The following is a 16,337-nucleotide window of genomic DNA, read 5'->3' as shown; positions in this document are numbered from 1 at the left end:
TGTCAAATGGTACCGCCAGCAAATCATTGGCTTATAGATAATCATGCACTTTTTGACTCCTGTATCCATTGGGATTTCGCGTACACTTTTTGCATATCATTTTGCGGACGCCTCATTAAACTTGTCTCTCACAGGGTGTTTAGGTCCTATTGGTAGAAAGTCAAGTAAACTTTGGACGTTCACCGGCATCCATTATCACTTTTTTTCTACGGGAGCCATTCCTCAGTTTTCTATTCTGTCTCTCTGACAGTTTATCAAGTTTCCCATTAAGTCTATCTTGAGCCATTGCGGAGTAATTCTTCATCTTACGCCTCTTGCTGCTAACAACAGAAGGCATCAGTTCTGATGACACCTTCCCACTTGTATTTACTCCTATCTGTTTCAAGTTTCTCCTTGAAAACTTTGCGGCCTTTTTCCGCGCGGTTTATTTCTTGTTTCAAGATTTTTAACTGAAAACTGGGCATCGTTTGTTCAGAATAAATTTCAATTTTAGGATTGCAAAACCTCAAAAAATCTAGAATTGCATCATTGTTAATACATTGTCTTAAAAACTCATGGTGATCTCCAATCGTAAGACAAAAATTAGGTTTTACAAATTTGGTTTCGCTATTATTCGTCAAGCAGATTTCGTCAACTGAATTAGATTGGGAGACAGCGCAGCGCCCACCCAGATTACAGGTCATTATTCATATAAACCAGGCCTATATTTAACTCCGCCTTCAATCAAAGACTTAGAACCACAGAAGATACAATCAGTTTACTAATACCCTTCCATGCTAACTTTTTGTAAGTTAAATTGCGGGTTTCTTTTTAATGAATTTTCAAGCTTTAAATCTTTCCCCGAGTCAACACCAACAGTGCAGATAATATCACTCAAATACCTCTTGAAAGATTTCATCTTCTCAAACCACCTTCTGTCTATTGGTTGCTGCAATACGTACAAATCCAAGCAACATCTTGCATGTTGGCCAGTTCTTCATTAGTTATGTTTTTGCAAATTTGCTTGAAACCAGTTTTTATATGAATCGCATTCTCCTCCTCTTCCTAGGAAGGTCACAATTCGGTTGCAGTCTTTGCACTTCTTTTTGATCAGATCTAGAGTTATCTTCATTAAGCTCTGGCTTTTGCATTGATTCCTCAAACGCTTTCATCCACACCACACATTTGCTGGTATTACAGTCAGTGTTTCACCCATTGCCAGACTAGCTGATTGTACAGACCATATACCGTTAAACATAAAATGAAAACTTTTCACCGCTAGTTTTTAGAAGCTTTTCATTGCGGATCTTGGGATCTCTTGAGCTAGGTTGTTTAGGTGGAGTTCTTTTAAGGCAACTTCTATAGCTTCTCCAAACGGCACTTTGTTGTACAAACTTTGTACGTCAAGGAATACTCTCAGCTCGCTAGCTTCAAGAAAGAGAAAGAGACTCTAAGGCCTTTCTAGCATCTTGCGTGTTGTTTTCAATGTTTGCGCCCTGTATTTTCTGAAAAATGGTGCCACAGATCTGTTCAAGTTTTCGTAGCTGCTACCAGGTATCGAAAGAACGGGTCGGAGAGGTGTATCTTTATTATGTACTTTTGCCAGGCCATAAAGCCTCGCTGGTTTTGAACCTGTTGACTTGAGTCTGATGAATTTCGTCAGCAATTTTCCCTTGCTTTACTGATTGTTGCAGCTGTTGTTTTTCTGTTTTTAATTTATGATTAAAATTTCATCTTTTGCTCCATTGATTTTTTTGAAACTTCTCCAAGTTCATCACATCATCAACTTTTTCCCTGTACATTGACTTCAGCACACAGAAACCGCAGCCAATGTCAAATGGTACCGCCAGCAAATCATTGGCTTATAGATAATCATGCACTTTTTGACTCCTGTATCCATTGGGATTTCGCGTACACTTTTTGCATATCATTTTGCGGACGCCTCATTAAACTTGTCTCTCACAGGGTGTTTAGGTCCTATTGGTAGAAAGTCAAGTAAACTTTGGACGTTCACCGGCATCCATTATCACATTTTTTCTACGGGAGCCATTCCTCAGTTTTCTATTCTGTCTCTCTGACAGTTTATCAAGTTTCCCATTAAGTCTATCTTGAGCCATTGCGGAGTAATTCTTCATCTTACGCCTCTTGCTGCTAACAACAGAAGGCATCAGTTCTGATGACACCTTCCCACTTGTATTTACTCCTATCTGTTTCAAGTTTCTCCTTGAAAACTTTGCGGCCTTTTTCCGCGCGGTTTATTTCTTGTTTCAAGATTTTTAACTGAAAACTGGGCATCGTTTGTTCAGAATAAATTTCAATTTTAGGATTGCAAAACCTCAAAAAATCTAGAATTGCATCATTGTTAATACATTGTCTTAAAAACTCATGGTGATCTCCAATCGTAAGACAAAAATTAGGTTTTACAAATTTGGTTTCGCTATTATTCGTCAAGCAGATTTCGTCAACTGAATTAGATTGGGAGACAGCGCAGCGCCCACCCAGATTACAGGTCATTATTCATATAAACCAGGCCTATATTTAACTCCGCCTTCAATCAAGGACTTAGAACCACAGAAGATACAATCAGTTTACTAATACCCTTCCATGCTAACTTTTTGTAAGTTAAATTGCGGGTTTCTTTTTAATGAATTTTCAAGCTTTAAATCTTTCTCCGAGTCAACACCAACAGTGCAGATAATATCACTCAAATACCTCTTGAAAGATTTCATCTTCTCAAACCACCTTCTGTCTATTGGTTGCTGCAATACGTACAAATCCAAGCAACATCTTGCATGTTGGCCAGTTCTTCATTAGTTATGTTTTTGCAAATTTGCTTGAAACCAGTTTTTATATGAATCGCATTCTCCTCCTCTTCCTAGGAAGGTCACAATTCGGTTGCAGTCTTTGCACTTCTTTTTGATCAGATCTAGAGTTATCTTCATTAAGCTCTGGCTTTTGCATTGATTCCTCAAACGCTTTCATCCACACCACACATTTGCTGGTATTACAGTCAGTGTTTCACCCATTGCCAGACTAGCTGATTGTACAGACCATATACCGTTAAACATAAAATGAAAACTTTTCACCGCTAGTTTTTAGAAGCTTTTCATTGCGGATCTTGGGATCTCTTGAGCTAGGTTGTTTAGGTGGAGTTCTTTTAAGGCAACTTCTATAGCTTCTCCAAACGGCACTTTGTTGTACAAACTTTGTACGTCAAGGAATACTCTCAGCTCGCTATCTTCAAGAAAGAGAAAGAGACTCTAAGGCCTTTCTAGCATCTTGCGTGTTGTTTTCAATGTTTGCGCCCTGTATTTTCTGAAAAATGGTGCCACAGATCTGTTCAAGTTTTCGTAGCTGCTACCAGGTATCGAAAGAACAGGTCGGAGAGGTGTATCCTTATTATGTACTTTTGCCAGGCCATAAAGCCTCGCTGGTTTTGAACCTGTTGACTTGAGTCTGATGAATTTCGTCAGCATTTTTCCCTTGCTTCACTAATTGTTGCAGCTGTTGTTTTTCTGTTTTCAATTTATGATCACAATTTCATCTTTTGCTCCATTGATTTTTTTGAAACTTGTCCAAGTTCATCACATCATCAACTTTTTCCCTGTACCTTGACTTCAGCACACAGAAACCGCAGCCTATGTCAAATGATACCGCCAGCAAATCATTGGCTTATAGATAATCATGCACTTTTTGACTCCTGTAGCCATTGGGATTTCGCGTACACTTTTTGCATACCATTTTGCGGACGCCTCAAATTCACAAAGCTTCTCAACCTCAGATTTATTCTCGTTTAATTCACCTACATGTTTGTTCACACCTGCGAGGAAGTGCACCTCATTAAATTTGTCTCTCACAGGGTGTTTAGGTCCCAACGATAGAATGTCAAGTAAAATTTTGAAGTTCACCGGCATCCATTATCACAATTTTTCTACGGGAGCCATTCCGCAGTTGTCTATTCTCTCTCTCTCTCTCTCTCTCTCTCTCTCTCTCTGACAGTTTATCAAGTTTTCCATTAAGTCTATTTTGAGCCAGTGCGGAGTGATTACTCATTTCGCGCCTAATGCTTCTAACAACGGATGGCATCAGTTTGCTCTCATCTCCCTGAATTGACTATCTGTTTAAGTTTGTCCTTGAACACATTACGGCATTTTTCCGCACGGTTTATTCCTTATTTCAAGATTTTTAATTGACTGTAATCAGTTACTTAGGACCACAGAAGAACGTAATTCTTTAACGCAATTGGTAGTTTCGATCTTGAAGAAGAAGAAAATCTTAAGTTACCTAAAATAAAAGCGGCTACAGTGAGCTGCTACAGTTCTGTATTGAATATTGATCTCACTGAACAGTAAATCGGATCTCTAAAATCACTAGAACGCAAGGGCTATCCAGCTCCTTACTTAAAACTCTTAAACTCTTAAAACTCAATTTACTTCCCTTATCCTTATACCATGAGCTACATGTCGTTTTGTTATTTGCAAAAATTTTAACGGGGAAAGTTGATCTAAACTGGAAACTTCATGTATCAATAACCGAGCCAGGTACAACTCGATACCAAACGACTTGTAACTTCATATGTCGACAACCAAAACTCAGGAAATGTGAATCCGATTATTGGTACAGAGCCTGCCACCTTGCGAACACCTTTAATGAGTTCTTCCAATACGATATCCTATTTCATGAAAACCACAAAGCCAAACTTCTCGATCTGTATTTTGTCTACTTCAGACTGCGTTACGATGAAAACAACACGTGCTCTTGGCGAATTATGTGTGGGTGCAACAACTCCATGAACGTGAAAAAACTGAATTTTGTTATCTAATAAACTGAACGAAACAAACTGGGGTTAATGTAAAACCCTTGGACTTTTCCTAAATTCTGTTTTATTATTATTATTATACGATTCGTCACAAAGTTGACTGAAATGCAAATGCTACCTAATAAGTATCACAACAATGAGGTTACGTAACAGTGGGGTCATTACAAGTGGCAATTTTCAGGAGATATGATTGTTGAGGCCAATGAAGGACAGTGTACTATGCACCGTGGTAAATTTAGCTCCAATTCTTAAACATGGACAGAAATCGAATCCTTTTAGGATCTGGTAAGGAACAAAACACCGGCCATGTATCGGAGCCAAATCGATCAGACATTGTTTCGACCTTTGCGCAGGCAATAATCAGTAAGCCGGCAACTTTGATCAATTCAGCCGACCTGTCGCGTGTGCCGCCGCCCTCCGTTGTTCATGCCAGTGGTCAGCAATTGCAATTTCCGAAAGGGGCTTTCTTTCTAAATTCAAAGCTCCAATTGGCACCGCAAATAAAACTGGCGACGGACCTGAATCAAGCTACGTCCTTTTTGGCATTGGATAAGACAAATCAGCTCCTACCTTCGCTTGCAGTTCATAGTGCTTTTCCGAAGACTGATTTCAAACCGTACCCCAAGCAATTAGAGTTGCCAGGATATAACTATCAAGCGCTCAAAGGCTTCTCAGACTTGATTGCACCTAGAACTGTTCTTGTAACTCCTACAACCAAGACGCAGAGTGTTGTCAACCCGGAAATTAAAAAAGAGGGATCGTCCTCCATTTTGAACACAAAGTTCATAAACACAGATACGAGACATTTTTCCTCTTCAATTGATTCGAGTAATCTTTTAATTGGATTGAATGTTCTTGTCAAAACAGAAAATGGTGCTTTTTCACGTGGCGTGATATGCAATGTCGATTCATCTGAGACTCAGCAACTAGAAACAATTCACGTGCAATTGCATGACTGTATGTCCAGCGATATTAATGCGCCAGAGCAACGTGTGGTTAAGTTTTCAGTATCTGCTAAAGAAATTCAAGTTGTTCAAGACAGCATTCCGCTAGCAGCAGAAATTAAAAATGGGACTTGTCTTCTTTTCAACCCTCCAAATTCTTCTTTGTTTTATCCTGCATCTGTACTTGAGACTAATTGCGATACATTTACTGTCAAGTCATTAGGTGATAAACTGTACTCGGTTCGTGTAGATAAATTAAGACTGTATAAAACACCTTGGCAGAAAGATTCTAAATGGTCCGCCGGAAGTAGTAGCAGTTCGGAGAGGAAATCAACTTCGAGTGCCACTTTTCCGTCCCCCGTCAAACTAATAAATGAAGATTCAGTTTTCACAGCAGATGCTGAGATTGAGGAATTGGAGATATCCAAATTTGAGCATGAAGGTGTTCCGGTCTCTTCACGATCAGTCCCTTCAACTCCTGGCAGGTCCGAGAGTTCGCTCTGCACGTCATTGCAACCCACGCCAACTGAACAGAGTAAAGTTCCAATTCCTGGGTTCTTGAATAATCAATTTGACCAGCCCAAAGGCACAATTCAGGTGAACAGTCATGGGATCCGAAAAAAATTTAACGGTAAACAATGGAGACGTCTTTGCTGTGTGGAAGGGTGTAACAAAGAATCGCAGCGACAGGGTTTATGTTCCAGGCACAATACTGAAAAGCGAAATCGACAGAGCAGTTTAAGTGCGGTTTCTAATCTAAATGACGCAAGCAATCGGCTGAGTGGGTCTGCCACGGTAACTCCTATGAGGGGTGAAAGTTTCGGGGACTTAGGGAAGCAGAATAACGAATTTGAGAAGAATGAAATAGCACAGGTGTTGGCTTCATTAAGAGAAGGGTCGGCGAGAGTCACGCCTTTGTCAAGTAAAGTAAGGCCAATAAGTTGTCGGATGTTTGAACCTCGTGGTGGGAGAATGAGAAATTTGAGCGGTGGACCAATTCCACAGACCAAACAACAGTCGGCAATGGTTTCTCCCTTTGCAGTTTACAACCGTTTCCCCCAAATGAGTATGAGCGCTTCTTCGACGCCCGCTTTGTCCTGCTCCCCGGCTGCTGGCGGCTTGGCTTTCCTGTCACCTCCGGTTCATGCGATTGGAGCAATGAAGCTTAACCAAACTGCCGATCAGTTACTGAGTCAGAATATTAATTTCAGTCCTGCTAGCCACTCAAGTATTACACCAAGTTTCTCTCAACGCGTTCCGTTCCACCGAATAGAAGGAAATCAGGGATCGGGAAATGGACCTCGAGATCTCTGTGACTCTGGAATTGATATCACGACTAGAACTCCAAGTCCAGATCCGAATGATGACAACTGTTGCTCGCCAAAGAAAAGATGTCCGGGATCCCCGCCAGTTATTGTTTCACCAAAACAGAGTTCAAAATCGGCCAACTCAGACCACGTGCATACTCCCACTCCGCTTAGTTTCCAACATCGATTTACTAGACCTCAAAACTCACCAACTGTCAATGGTCCGGTACTGTTCACGCTCGAACGCCCAGGATTGAAAACTGGAGCTTCTTCAGCGTTTTCTATCTCTAAATTGCACTTAAATGGCACAAATTATTCAAATTTTAAAGAATTCGGAGAAAATGCCGGACAACCGGCTTTGAAACTGCAGCCTCTTGCGCTGTCTTTTAATGGTGCTAATTCTATCTATGAAAGTTCTAAAATTTTTCTTAATTGTACAAAAACAGATGATTTATTTACAAACACGTCGCAAAACAACCGAAACGAAAGCACTTGTGGCTCCCAGTTGGAAAGCGAATTCAACTCAGCCCATGAAAAGGACAGAAGACATGATTCCGTTTCTGATGATCGCAACGATTCCAACGTTGACTCAGATGATTCTGATTGTGATGATGAGGAAGAAGATATGGACGTCATTGATCCAAACGCTGCAGATGAAAAAGTTGAACAATACGAAGATGGACACGAATCTGAGACAAAAGACGACCTGCCACACGAGCCATTGCCACAACCACCAGTTAGAAGCGTAGCCGGTTAGTAAAAACAGCAAAATTCGACAATTTCCATCATTTTAGATGATTTGTAGAGTCACTCTCTAATTCACCACCAACGATGGTTGGCGAGAACAAATGAGGGCTGGCCATTACCACCACCATTTCGCGAAAACATTTAGTCAGTTGATTTAGTTGTCTTCTTTAATTGGACGTATTTAAGAAAGAATGGAAAATTACAAAGCAAGTATATTGACAACCAAATTAGCGTTCTCCCCACTCAAAGAATATGGCGTAAGTGTACGTCTGTCACAACACTTTTTTCTGTTCTTGTTTCGATCCCAATAAGGGTCCTGGGAGTCAGCTACACACTAAATAAAGTTAAGGTAACCTTTACCTTGACGTTGGGTTGAGGTTAAAAATTAAGGTAAAATTTAGGTAACTTAAGGTAAAACTGGATTACCTCAACGTTTCAGTTAAGTTAAGGTGTTTTTGCAGGTAAAATTTTTATTGTGTATTTTCAGGCAATCTGTAGGTTTTGTTTTAATATTTAAAAACAGCTTTTGAAGTTCAAATCTATTCTAGTTCCGATACTCTGAACGCTATTTTTTTGGCTAATACGAACTGCAGATAAGCAGTGATTTCATCTTTCGTTTTATCTTTCGAGTGTCAGCTGACGTAGCCTTGCTCAGCTGTTTGTAGCCTTGCTCAGCTGTTTGTAGCCTAGTTACAGTGCGTTGAATATTAGCCGAATGGAATATTATCCGAAAAGGAGACATTAACAATCAGATTTGAGATCGCACAAATGTTATTTCAAGTTCGGTGGTGATATTTTTCTCAGTTGTGATAGTTTCATATCGAGTCCCATAGACCGCTAAGGCATGGCCGTTACCCGCGAGGCATAGCCAAATGCGTTAATATTCCGGCCACCTAGTACATAGTGTTTTCATTACATATTCTCCTTACAGTATTTTAATTATGCAGTATTCGCATTGCATAGTATTTTCATTGGAGAACGCCAGTAGAGCCGAACGGGCGCAAAGCAGAATGATTTAAAATTAGATTTAAAGCCGAATATTTCCAGTGCTCTGATTGGTTGATATTAAACTCAGCACTTTAAAGGCACTTTTTTGTGAAAAAATGCAAAATCATGTAACGAAGGTATATCTCCACTCGCAACGGGGGTTGTGGCCACGGAGAGGCCGAGTGGAGTGCAAGCCGACCACACACCAGCGACGGCAACTAATTTATTAGCCATTTCTTATGTTTGTTGTACTTTCTTTAATTTAAACCAATCATTATTTGGTCAATCAAATTTAATCATTGGGCTCTAATACCTAGGAACATTCTTATCTCGTAGTATTCTCATTGCACAGTATTTTATGTAATGACGAGTTGTCATTGAGGCTTTAACAGTAACTAAGTCTAACAGTAACAGTCTCAATTTTTTTGTTTAAAATGGTGATTCGTTCTTATATGTGGCTTTTAATTTAAATCGAAAGTCAGCTTAATTCTTTAATAAAAAGGAGAATGCTAGGAAAGAAGGAAGGGTTATGAACGAGAAGCTGTTACACATCTTTTTAGCCTGAATGGCTTTTTTCTAGAGGTTCTGCCTCCACCAATTTTGCGACATCTGATCACTCCTCTAACTGTCGTTTTCAATTAGCTCTATAGATCAACACTGGAGTAGCTTGCGTGACGTCAATTTTCACTGTTTAGTTCGATCTTTCATATTATTTGTGTTGCTACTTTTTTACAATTCAATTGTATTGGAGCGCTGTCTTTTTTTTAAGATCTGTTCACACATTTTCATGATTTTTGAAGTCAAATTGGAGTAGTGATTTTGGTCACGCCGAAATAGGAAATGGAGCGAAAAAGCGAGTGGTTTTGCGACATGAATTTTTTCGCTCTAATTTTAAAGTAGAGTGAGAAAACGGTGTTTGAACAAAAGTTCGCTTTCTCAATAGTGGTTTTTTGTTCACATGCGGCAATTTCACTTTGATTTTTACTGTTTTTTTTTATTTTTGTATCTGATTTTTTGGAAATTGTTTTCTTAATTCACTCATAGTACGTTCTGGGTCTAGTTTTTTTCTGTAGTCAATGAAAATTCTTTGAATTGTACGCCAGGACTTGTCCTGGTATGTTTTTTATCATCGTGGCTTACTGTTCTCAAAAAATGAACAGTACGATTGACTTCTGATTGAAAATGCAAGCTGTAATTTATGTTCTTAACTATTTCTCGCTAATCCAGCCAATAGTTAATACTTAGTGGTTTCACTGAACATTGTTTAGCAAAATGAGTAACATAGAGATACTAAATAAAATTTAAAAGGTTTACCCGTTGTAGCCAATCGATTACGTACAACTATGCCGACGTAAAACTATGCCGACGTTTAAGAGTGCCGAAAGTGAAACTAATTTCAAGTGTGCCGAAATCATGAAAAGAGATCTAAAGTATATTTAAAGAACTTTCAGGGTACGCTGATCACATGTTCGGTTGTGATAGATTCATATCAAGTCACACGGGTCGCTGAGGCATGGCCATTGCCCGCAATTACTTTTGTTTTCTTAATGTTTGTCTTTCTGCAGTTTTCTTTTTCTAATGAACAATAGGTTTTATAAGAATGCCGAAATTGGTTCTCGATTGTGATTGGCCGATAAATTTTTGGCACTCTTATAATCGGCATAGTAGTACGTCGGCATAGTTGAACGTCACCAACCAATCAAACAAAAACAAAAATGAAAAATGTAGAAAATGTGAAGTAGTTGTGAACGAAAAGAATTGTAACCTTATAGTAAAGGGGATCTTTTCTGGTAGCGCCCCCCCCGCTTAATTAGGCACCCCCATTTATAAATGTGTAAACATATTGTTAAAGCTAAGTAATCTTATATGTGAACATATATGAGCAATATGCATTTACGAATATCTAGCACAGCTATGGTTTGAAAGTATTACCTATTCAACCAAAATTTGTTGCATATAACGTAAGCATCAATAAAAATTTCTGTATTAGATCATTTTTGATGTTATCGGCTGTGATTAGTTTTTAGCATAGTGGTGCCTCAATGCCTGAAACTGTTTCCTATAAGAGCGGTATTTGCATTAAATGGCATTGAATTATTTCATTTTCCGAAGTTTTGATCTGAACAGACGGTAGGATGTTCTCACCAGTATGCATTTTTTAAATCGGATGCATCCCGTCCTTCCTTTGATGATTAGAATGAAGACAACATTTTTCACTCTTTCCCAAAAAATTACTTATGGAAATCGATTAATGTAGTATCGGAATAGCAGCTGTTTTGGGCGTTACGAAGGAAGCACCACCGGCCTGTTAATAATCCGGGCTTGTTCTTAACCTAAATGTCGGGCGTCTCTTTGTTCCATTGTGTCAACAAAAACCGGGTTCATTTGATCATGCTTGAGGTAGCAAGTTATTACACAGAGCAGCTGCTTGCACTTGAGCTCTCTCTTAATTTGTTCCTTCAATTTTGCTTTTTATGGATAATGAGGAGCAATATTTGTTTGCTATTTGTTCATAATGTTCCTGTTCAGGTGAAATTGTAAGCTATCTGCAGTATATTAAAGCTGCGTTGAAGCCTACGCGTGAGCTTTATTCATCAGATAATCGTAGGTTCAAACAGTTTGCTTTTTTTAGTCAGATAACTATAAGGTTTTCCAGGTGCTAGATTCACTCCAAAGTAGTGAATTAACAAAATTGTTGACATGAATAATTTTCTGATGCGGTTTAAGTTTTGCTTTATAAGTTCTGCTCAGATTAGAAACTAAGTGGATTGATGATTAAAGTTGAATATACCTCTTTGATATTACGTTAAAACTATATTTTTTTAAAAAAAAAGAATTAAATATTGCTGCGAATTGGCCATTCTCGATAAAGACCATTTGATGACTGTCAAATAGATTTAGTGTATGTGAGGCTTAAATAAAACAAACACGAATTTCCTTTTAGAAATTCTTTTCTTAATAAAAATTCTTTTCATCCAGTTGATTGCCTTGAGAAATGATACTTTTTACGAATAGAAGTACCCGTGACTATTTTATTAGGCTTTCTGTCTCTTGAAATTTTCTCCCCTCAGTTATAATTATTATCAAGATTTATCAATCATTATATATTGTTTGTTTTTAATATAACTAGTTATTTATGTATATGAATGTTTCATTTCGTAGCGCTGTCTCCTACGTGATTTTGCATTTAAGCCCATATACCGTAGGTGAAATTATGCTGTGTTTGATTTGAGCTGAATTCCTTAGTTTCCCTTTCCAGGCCTGACTGTGTTTCCTTTGCCCTCCTTCTCTATATCCTGATTTAAGCGAAGCGACAGCAGCTAGTTATGACTGCGCTTGCTAACTAGCTGGGAAGTGTAGCAAAATTGGGAAATACAGTATAAGTGACGTATTGGCTTGCCTGTCTGTTTATCCCTGGATTAGAAGTAGAAATAGGATGTGGGATATGAAGAGCTGCTTAATATTTATTATATTATATCACTCTTTCTTCTCTTTAATGTCAGTTGATGAAATGTGAGTTGCCGCCTCCCCGCGTTGCTTCTATATGCTAGAGTAATTTCATTTTATATTTAGGGGGAGGGGTTCTAGTAGAATAGGTTGCATTAATATAGAGTCCTATTAATTTCCCATATGAGAGCATAAGCTTAATTTTGTAGAATTTACGGGTACTAAGGTAAAAAAAATAATGTATATGGCTGGTATAGCATTAAATTTTTCATGGCTGGCCTACTAAAACATAAAATATCGGAGGTAGGTTCATGGCCGCCCCATTTCGGATAAGGTGTATGATTCATAGCCCTGAGACTGTCGGCTTGATAAGCAATGGCGACGAAAAACTATGCGTCTTCATATGAGAGTCGTTATGAACGCCAGCGAACAATTGGGGTCGAGCGCCGTATTTTTACGGGCGATAATTTTTATGGTGCTGGAACTGAGTTCTATATTCGCGAAAAGTGAAGAAAGCCCGCGTGATAGCTGTCAAACGAAACCGGGTTTGCTACATGGCTCTGATCACACCGAAATGGGTTCGCATTGAGGCCTCGCCCAGATATTTGTCACACAGGGTATCTCCGGCACACATCTACTATAAAATTGCAAAGTATGTTCGTGATCTGGACCTGTCCCAGAAAATTGCCAGCATGCGCACCAGTCGGCATATATACACTTGCCGTATTGAGAATTGAGCAAATCAAGCACTCGGAATTTTAGCGACGCCTTAACTTGCTTGTTTGAGTAGTTTGCATATAGAAGTTGTCGACAATTAATGCGTTTCATGTATGCTATTAACTCCAATACACAACATAGTTACTATGATCTTGGCTGTAAGACGATTAAAATTTTATTCAAGCGCTACTATCGAGTTTTTTTTTTCAACTCAATATGCTGTTTCGGAAAATATAGTATTTTTTCTACCAAAATCACTAATGGCTTTTGCTTCTGTGTAGTTTTCTGCACGTTTATTTGACGGTTTTATGGAGGACTCAAATTTTCATGTTTATCTTGCAGCAATTGTGGCACCGGAGCAGCATTTTAATTTTTATAGTAATTTTCACTATGGTTGCCTGTTATAGGCCATGCAAAACATTGATATATGCAAGAGTAGTTTTGGTTTAATAAGCTTACATTTTGAAAGGAAATACTGTCCATCGGAAGACATTGCATCTCTGACACGCTTTTTTTGTTTCTTTTGAAGAGCTATATATAGTTAGAGTACGTTTTATGATGTGTATCTGTCAATCAGTTTATGGCTGAATAGGAAAAGATATTGTTTCAGCTGCTCCCAAACCAGCTAAGCATGTTGCAAATTTGAGGCAGTGTTATATTTGAGCCTTAATAAGATTTCGTGAAAAACTTTTTTTATTGATTTGTAATTTTTACACTTCTTATGAATTGAATGCTAAGTCTAATATAAATAGTTTTTATGTCCTCTAGGATTAGGTTCGAAGCAGTTATTGTAGTCATGTGTGTATTATTATATAAAAGTTTTGCTATTTGACTTCTTCGCGGATGACTTCTTGACTTTTTCTCAATCTCAATTGTTCCTCTCATTCAAAATTTTAAGAAAACCGTCTGCACTCAACTGGTAGCAATTTATTACAAAACGTTGCAAAAATGGAATTTGATTTTTTCTACTCTTTAACAGTGGCGTGAAACATGCTCTTATGGCGACATTTTCAGGCTCTCCATAATATTATCTAGGCTATTATCTCTCCCGGGGAATTAAAATGAGACCATGTCTGTCGTTAGGCAGCAGTTCGTCCGACTTAAGTCGTTTTGTGTTTTCGAGCAGAAGAGCGTAATCTCTTTTTGAAGTCAAGCAAACTTTTCAGAATGTTCCTCAAATAGTTAAATTGGGTGAGGGAACTTAAATGTTTTTTAACTGAATTGCGTGCGTGATGTCATTTTTCACTCTTAAGTTGAAAGTTTTTTTGCTCATTCGAGTGATTAAGTTTTTGGTCACATGTGACTTACCTCACTCAAAAATGGCTTTCCTCACTATCAAAATGACCTTTTCTTTATATGGTACTCTAATTGAAGGTTATTTGAGGGCAACTAATAGAAACAATCTATAAGTTAGATGATTTTTTTTCCATATCAAAAGATTACTTATTTCTCCATAGTAAGTAAAAAACAAACCTCTGCTTTTCCGCCTTATTTTTTAACTGCACACGAGTGAAGTTTGAGGTATTTATTGTAAACGTGATATTTTTTATGCAAAGTTTTTGCTTAACCTTTTTGACTCGGTTGACGTTTTTGATTGACTTCTTCGTTTTGCTTGATCTAAATACATATCTCATTCACAAATGTCAGCAGCTGAACTCAAGTGGCAGAATTCATTACTAAAAGTCAACTGAAATAGGTAATTTTTTCACTTAAGATTTTATTAGTAGTTATAGTGGTATACAATATCCTCAAATGACGTCATTTGAAGCCCCCGCAAGTGAACTTTGTTACACCGCCACCCGACTGAAGCAAGTTGCAATAGATTTGAGCTCCCTCTAATCGTTTGAGATCAATTTTTCTGACGTCAGTTGGTTATTTTTTTCTGCTTCTTCTGACTCTGCTGGTCTACGAAAATATCGCAGCTAGTTTCTGGCAATCATCTTATATTTTTTATCACTCGGAAAATCTCGAAAATCTTTTGTTGATTTTATAATGGTGTTTTTTACAGCTCTTAGCTTTTACGTCCTTGACTTCGTTTTTAGGCTAATTGCAGGTTAGGTTTAAGCGAAATTGCGTTAATTTTAATTGAATCAGCTAATTGGCCTCACTCTCTGAATGGCTTTTTAACACTAAAAGGGCTCATATATGAGCAATATGCATTTACTAATATCTAGCACAGCTATGGTTTGAAAGTATTACCTATTCAACCAAAATTTGTTGCATATAACGTAAGCATCAATAAAAATTTCTGTATTAGATCATTTTTGATGTTATCGGCTGTGATTAGTTTTTAGCATAGTGGTGCCTCAATGCCTGAAACTGTTTCCTATAAGAGCGGTATTTGCATTAAATGGCATTGAATTATTTCATTTTCCGAAGTTTTGATCTGAACAGACGGTAGGATGTTCTCACCAGTATGCATTTTTTAAATCGGATGCATCCCGTCCTTCCTTTGATGATTAGAATGAAGACAACATTTTTCACTCTTTCCCAAAAAATTACTTATGGAAATCGATTAATGTAGTATCGGAATAGCAGCTGTTTTGGGCGTTACGAAGGAAGCACCACCGGCCTGTTAATAATCCGGGCTTGTTCTTAACCTAAATGTCGGGCGTCTCTTTGTTCCATTGTGTCAACAAAAACCGGGTTCATTTGATCATGCTTGAGGTAGCAAGTTATTACACAGAGCAGCTGCTTGCACTTGAGCTCTCTCTTAATTTGTTCCTTCAATTTTGCTTTTTATGGATAATGAGGCGCAATATTTGTTTGCTATTTGTTCATAATGTTCCTGTTCAGGTGAAATTGTAAGCTATCTGCAGTATATTAAAGCTGCGTTGAAGCCTACGCGTGAGCTTTATTCATCAGATAATCGTAGGTTCAAACAGTTTGCTTTTTTTAGTCAGATAACTATAAGGTTTTCCAGGTGCTAGATTCACTCCAAAGTAGTGAATTAACAAAATTGTTGACATGAATAATTTTCTGATGCGGTTTAAGTTTTGCTTTATAAGTTCTGCTCAGATTAGAAACTAAGTGGATTGATGATTAAAGTTGAATATACCTCTTTGATATTACGTTAAAACTATATTTTTTTAAAAAAAAAGAATTAAATATTGCTGCGAATTGGCCATTCTCGATAAAGACCATTTGATGACTGTCAAATAGATTTAGTGTATGTGAGGCTTAAATAAAACAAACACGAATTTCCTTTTAGAAATTCTTTTCTTAATAAAAATTCTTTTCATCCAGTTGATTGCCTTGAGAAATGATACTTTTTACGAATAGAAGTACCCGTGACTATTTTATTAGGCTTTCTGTCTCTTGAAATTTTCTCCCCTCAGTTATAATTATTATCAAGATTTATCAATCATTATATATTGTTTGTTTTTAATA

The 16,337-nt window shown here is 37.8% G+C and overlaps 1 protein-coding gene across 1 annotated transcript in view; it reads left to right on the top strand.

The window, feature by feature from the left end:
- Nucleotides 1-4,950: 4,950 nt before the first annotated feature.
- Nucleotides 4,951-16,337, top strand: part of LOC142349924 (uncharacterized) — a 51,571-nt gene continuing 40,184 nt past the window's right edge. Inside the window, exon 1 of the mRNA XM_075401779.1 lies at nucleotides 4,951-7,801. Within this exon, the coding sequence (XP_075257894.1) occupies nucleotides 5,053-7,801 (2,749 nt within the window). The 5' untranslated portion in view covers nucleotides 4,951-5,052. The remainder of the gene's footprint in view (nucleotides 7,802-16,337) is intronic.

The sequence above is a fragment of the Convolutriloba macropyga genome, chromosome 11 (genome assembly GCF_964194025.1).
Source record: "Convolutriloba macropyga chromosome 11, txConMacr16.3, whole genome shotgun sequence".
Lineage (NCBI taxonomy): Eukaryota > Metazoa > Xenacoelomorpha > Acoela > Convolutidae > Convolutriloba > Convolutriloba macropyga.
This window is presented reverse-complemented; position numbering and strand designations above follow the sequence as displayed.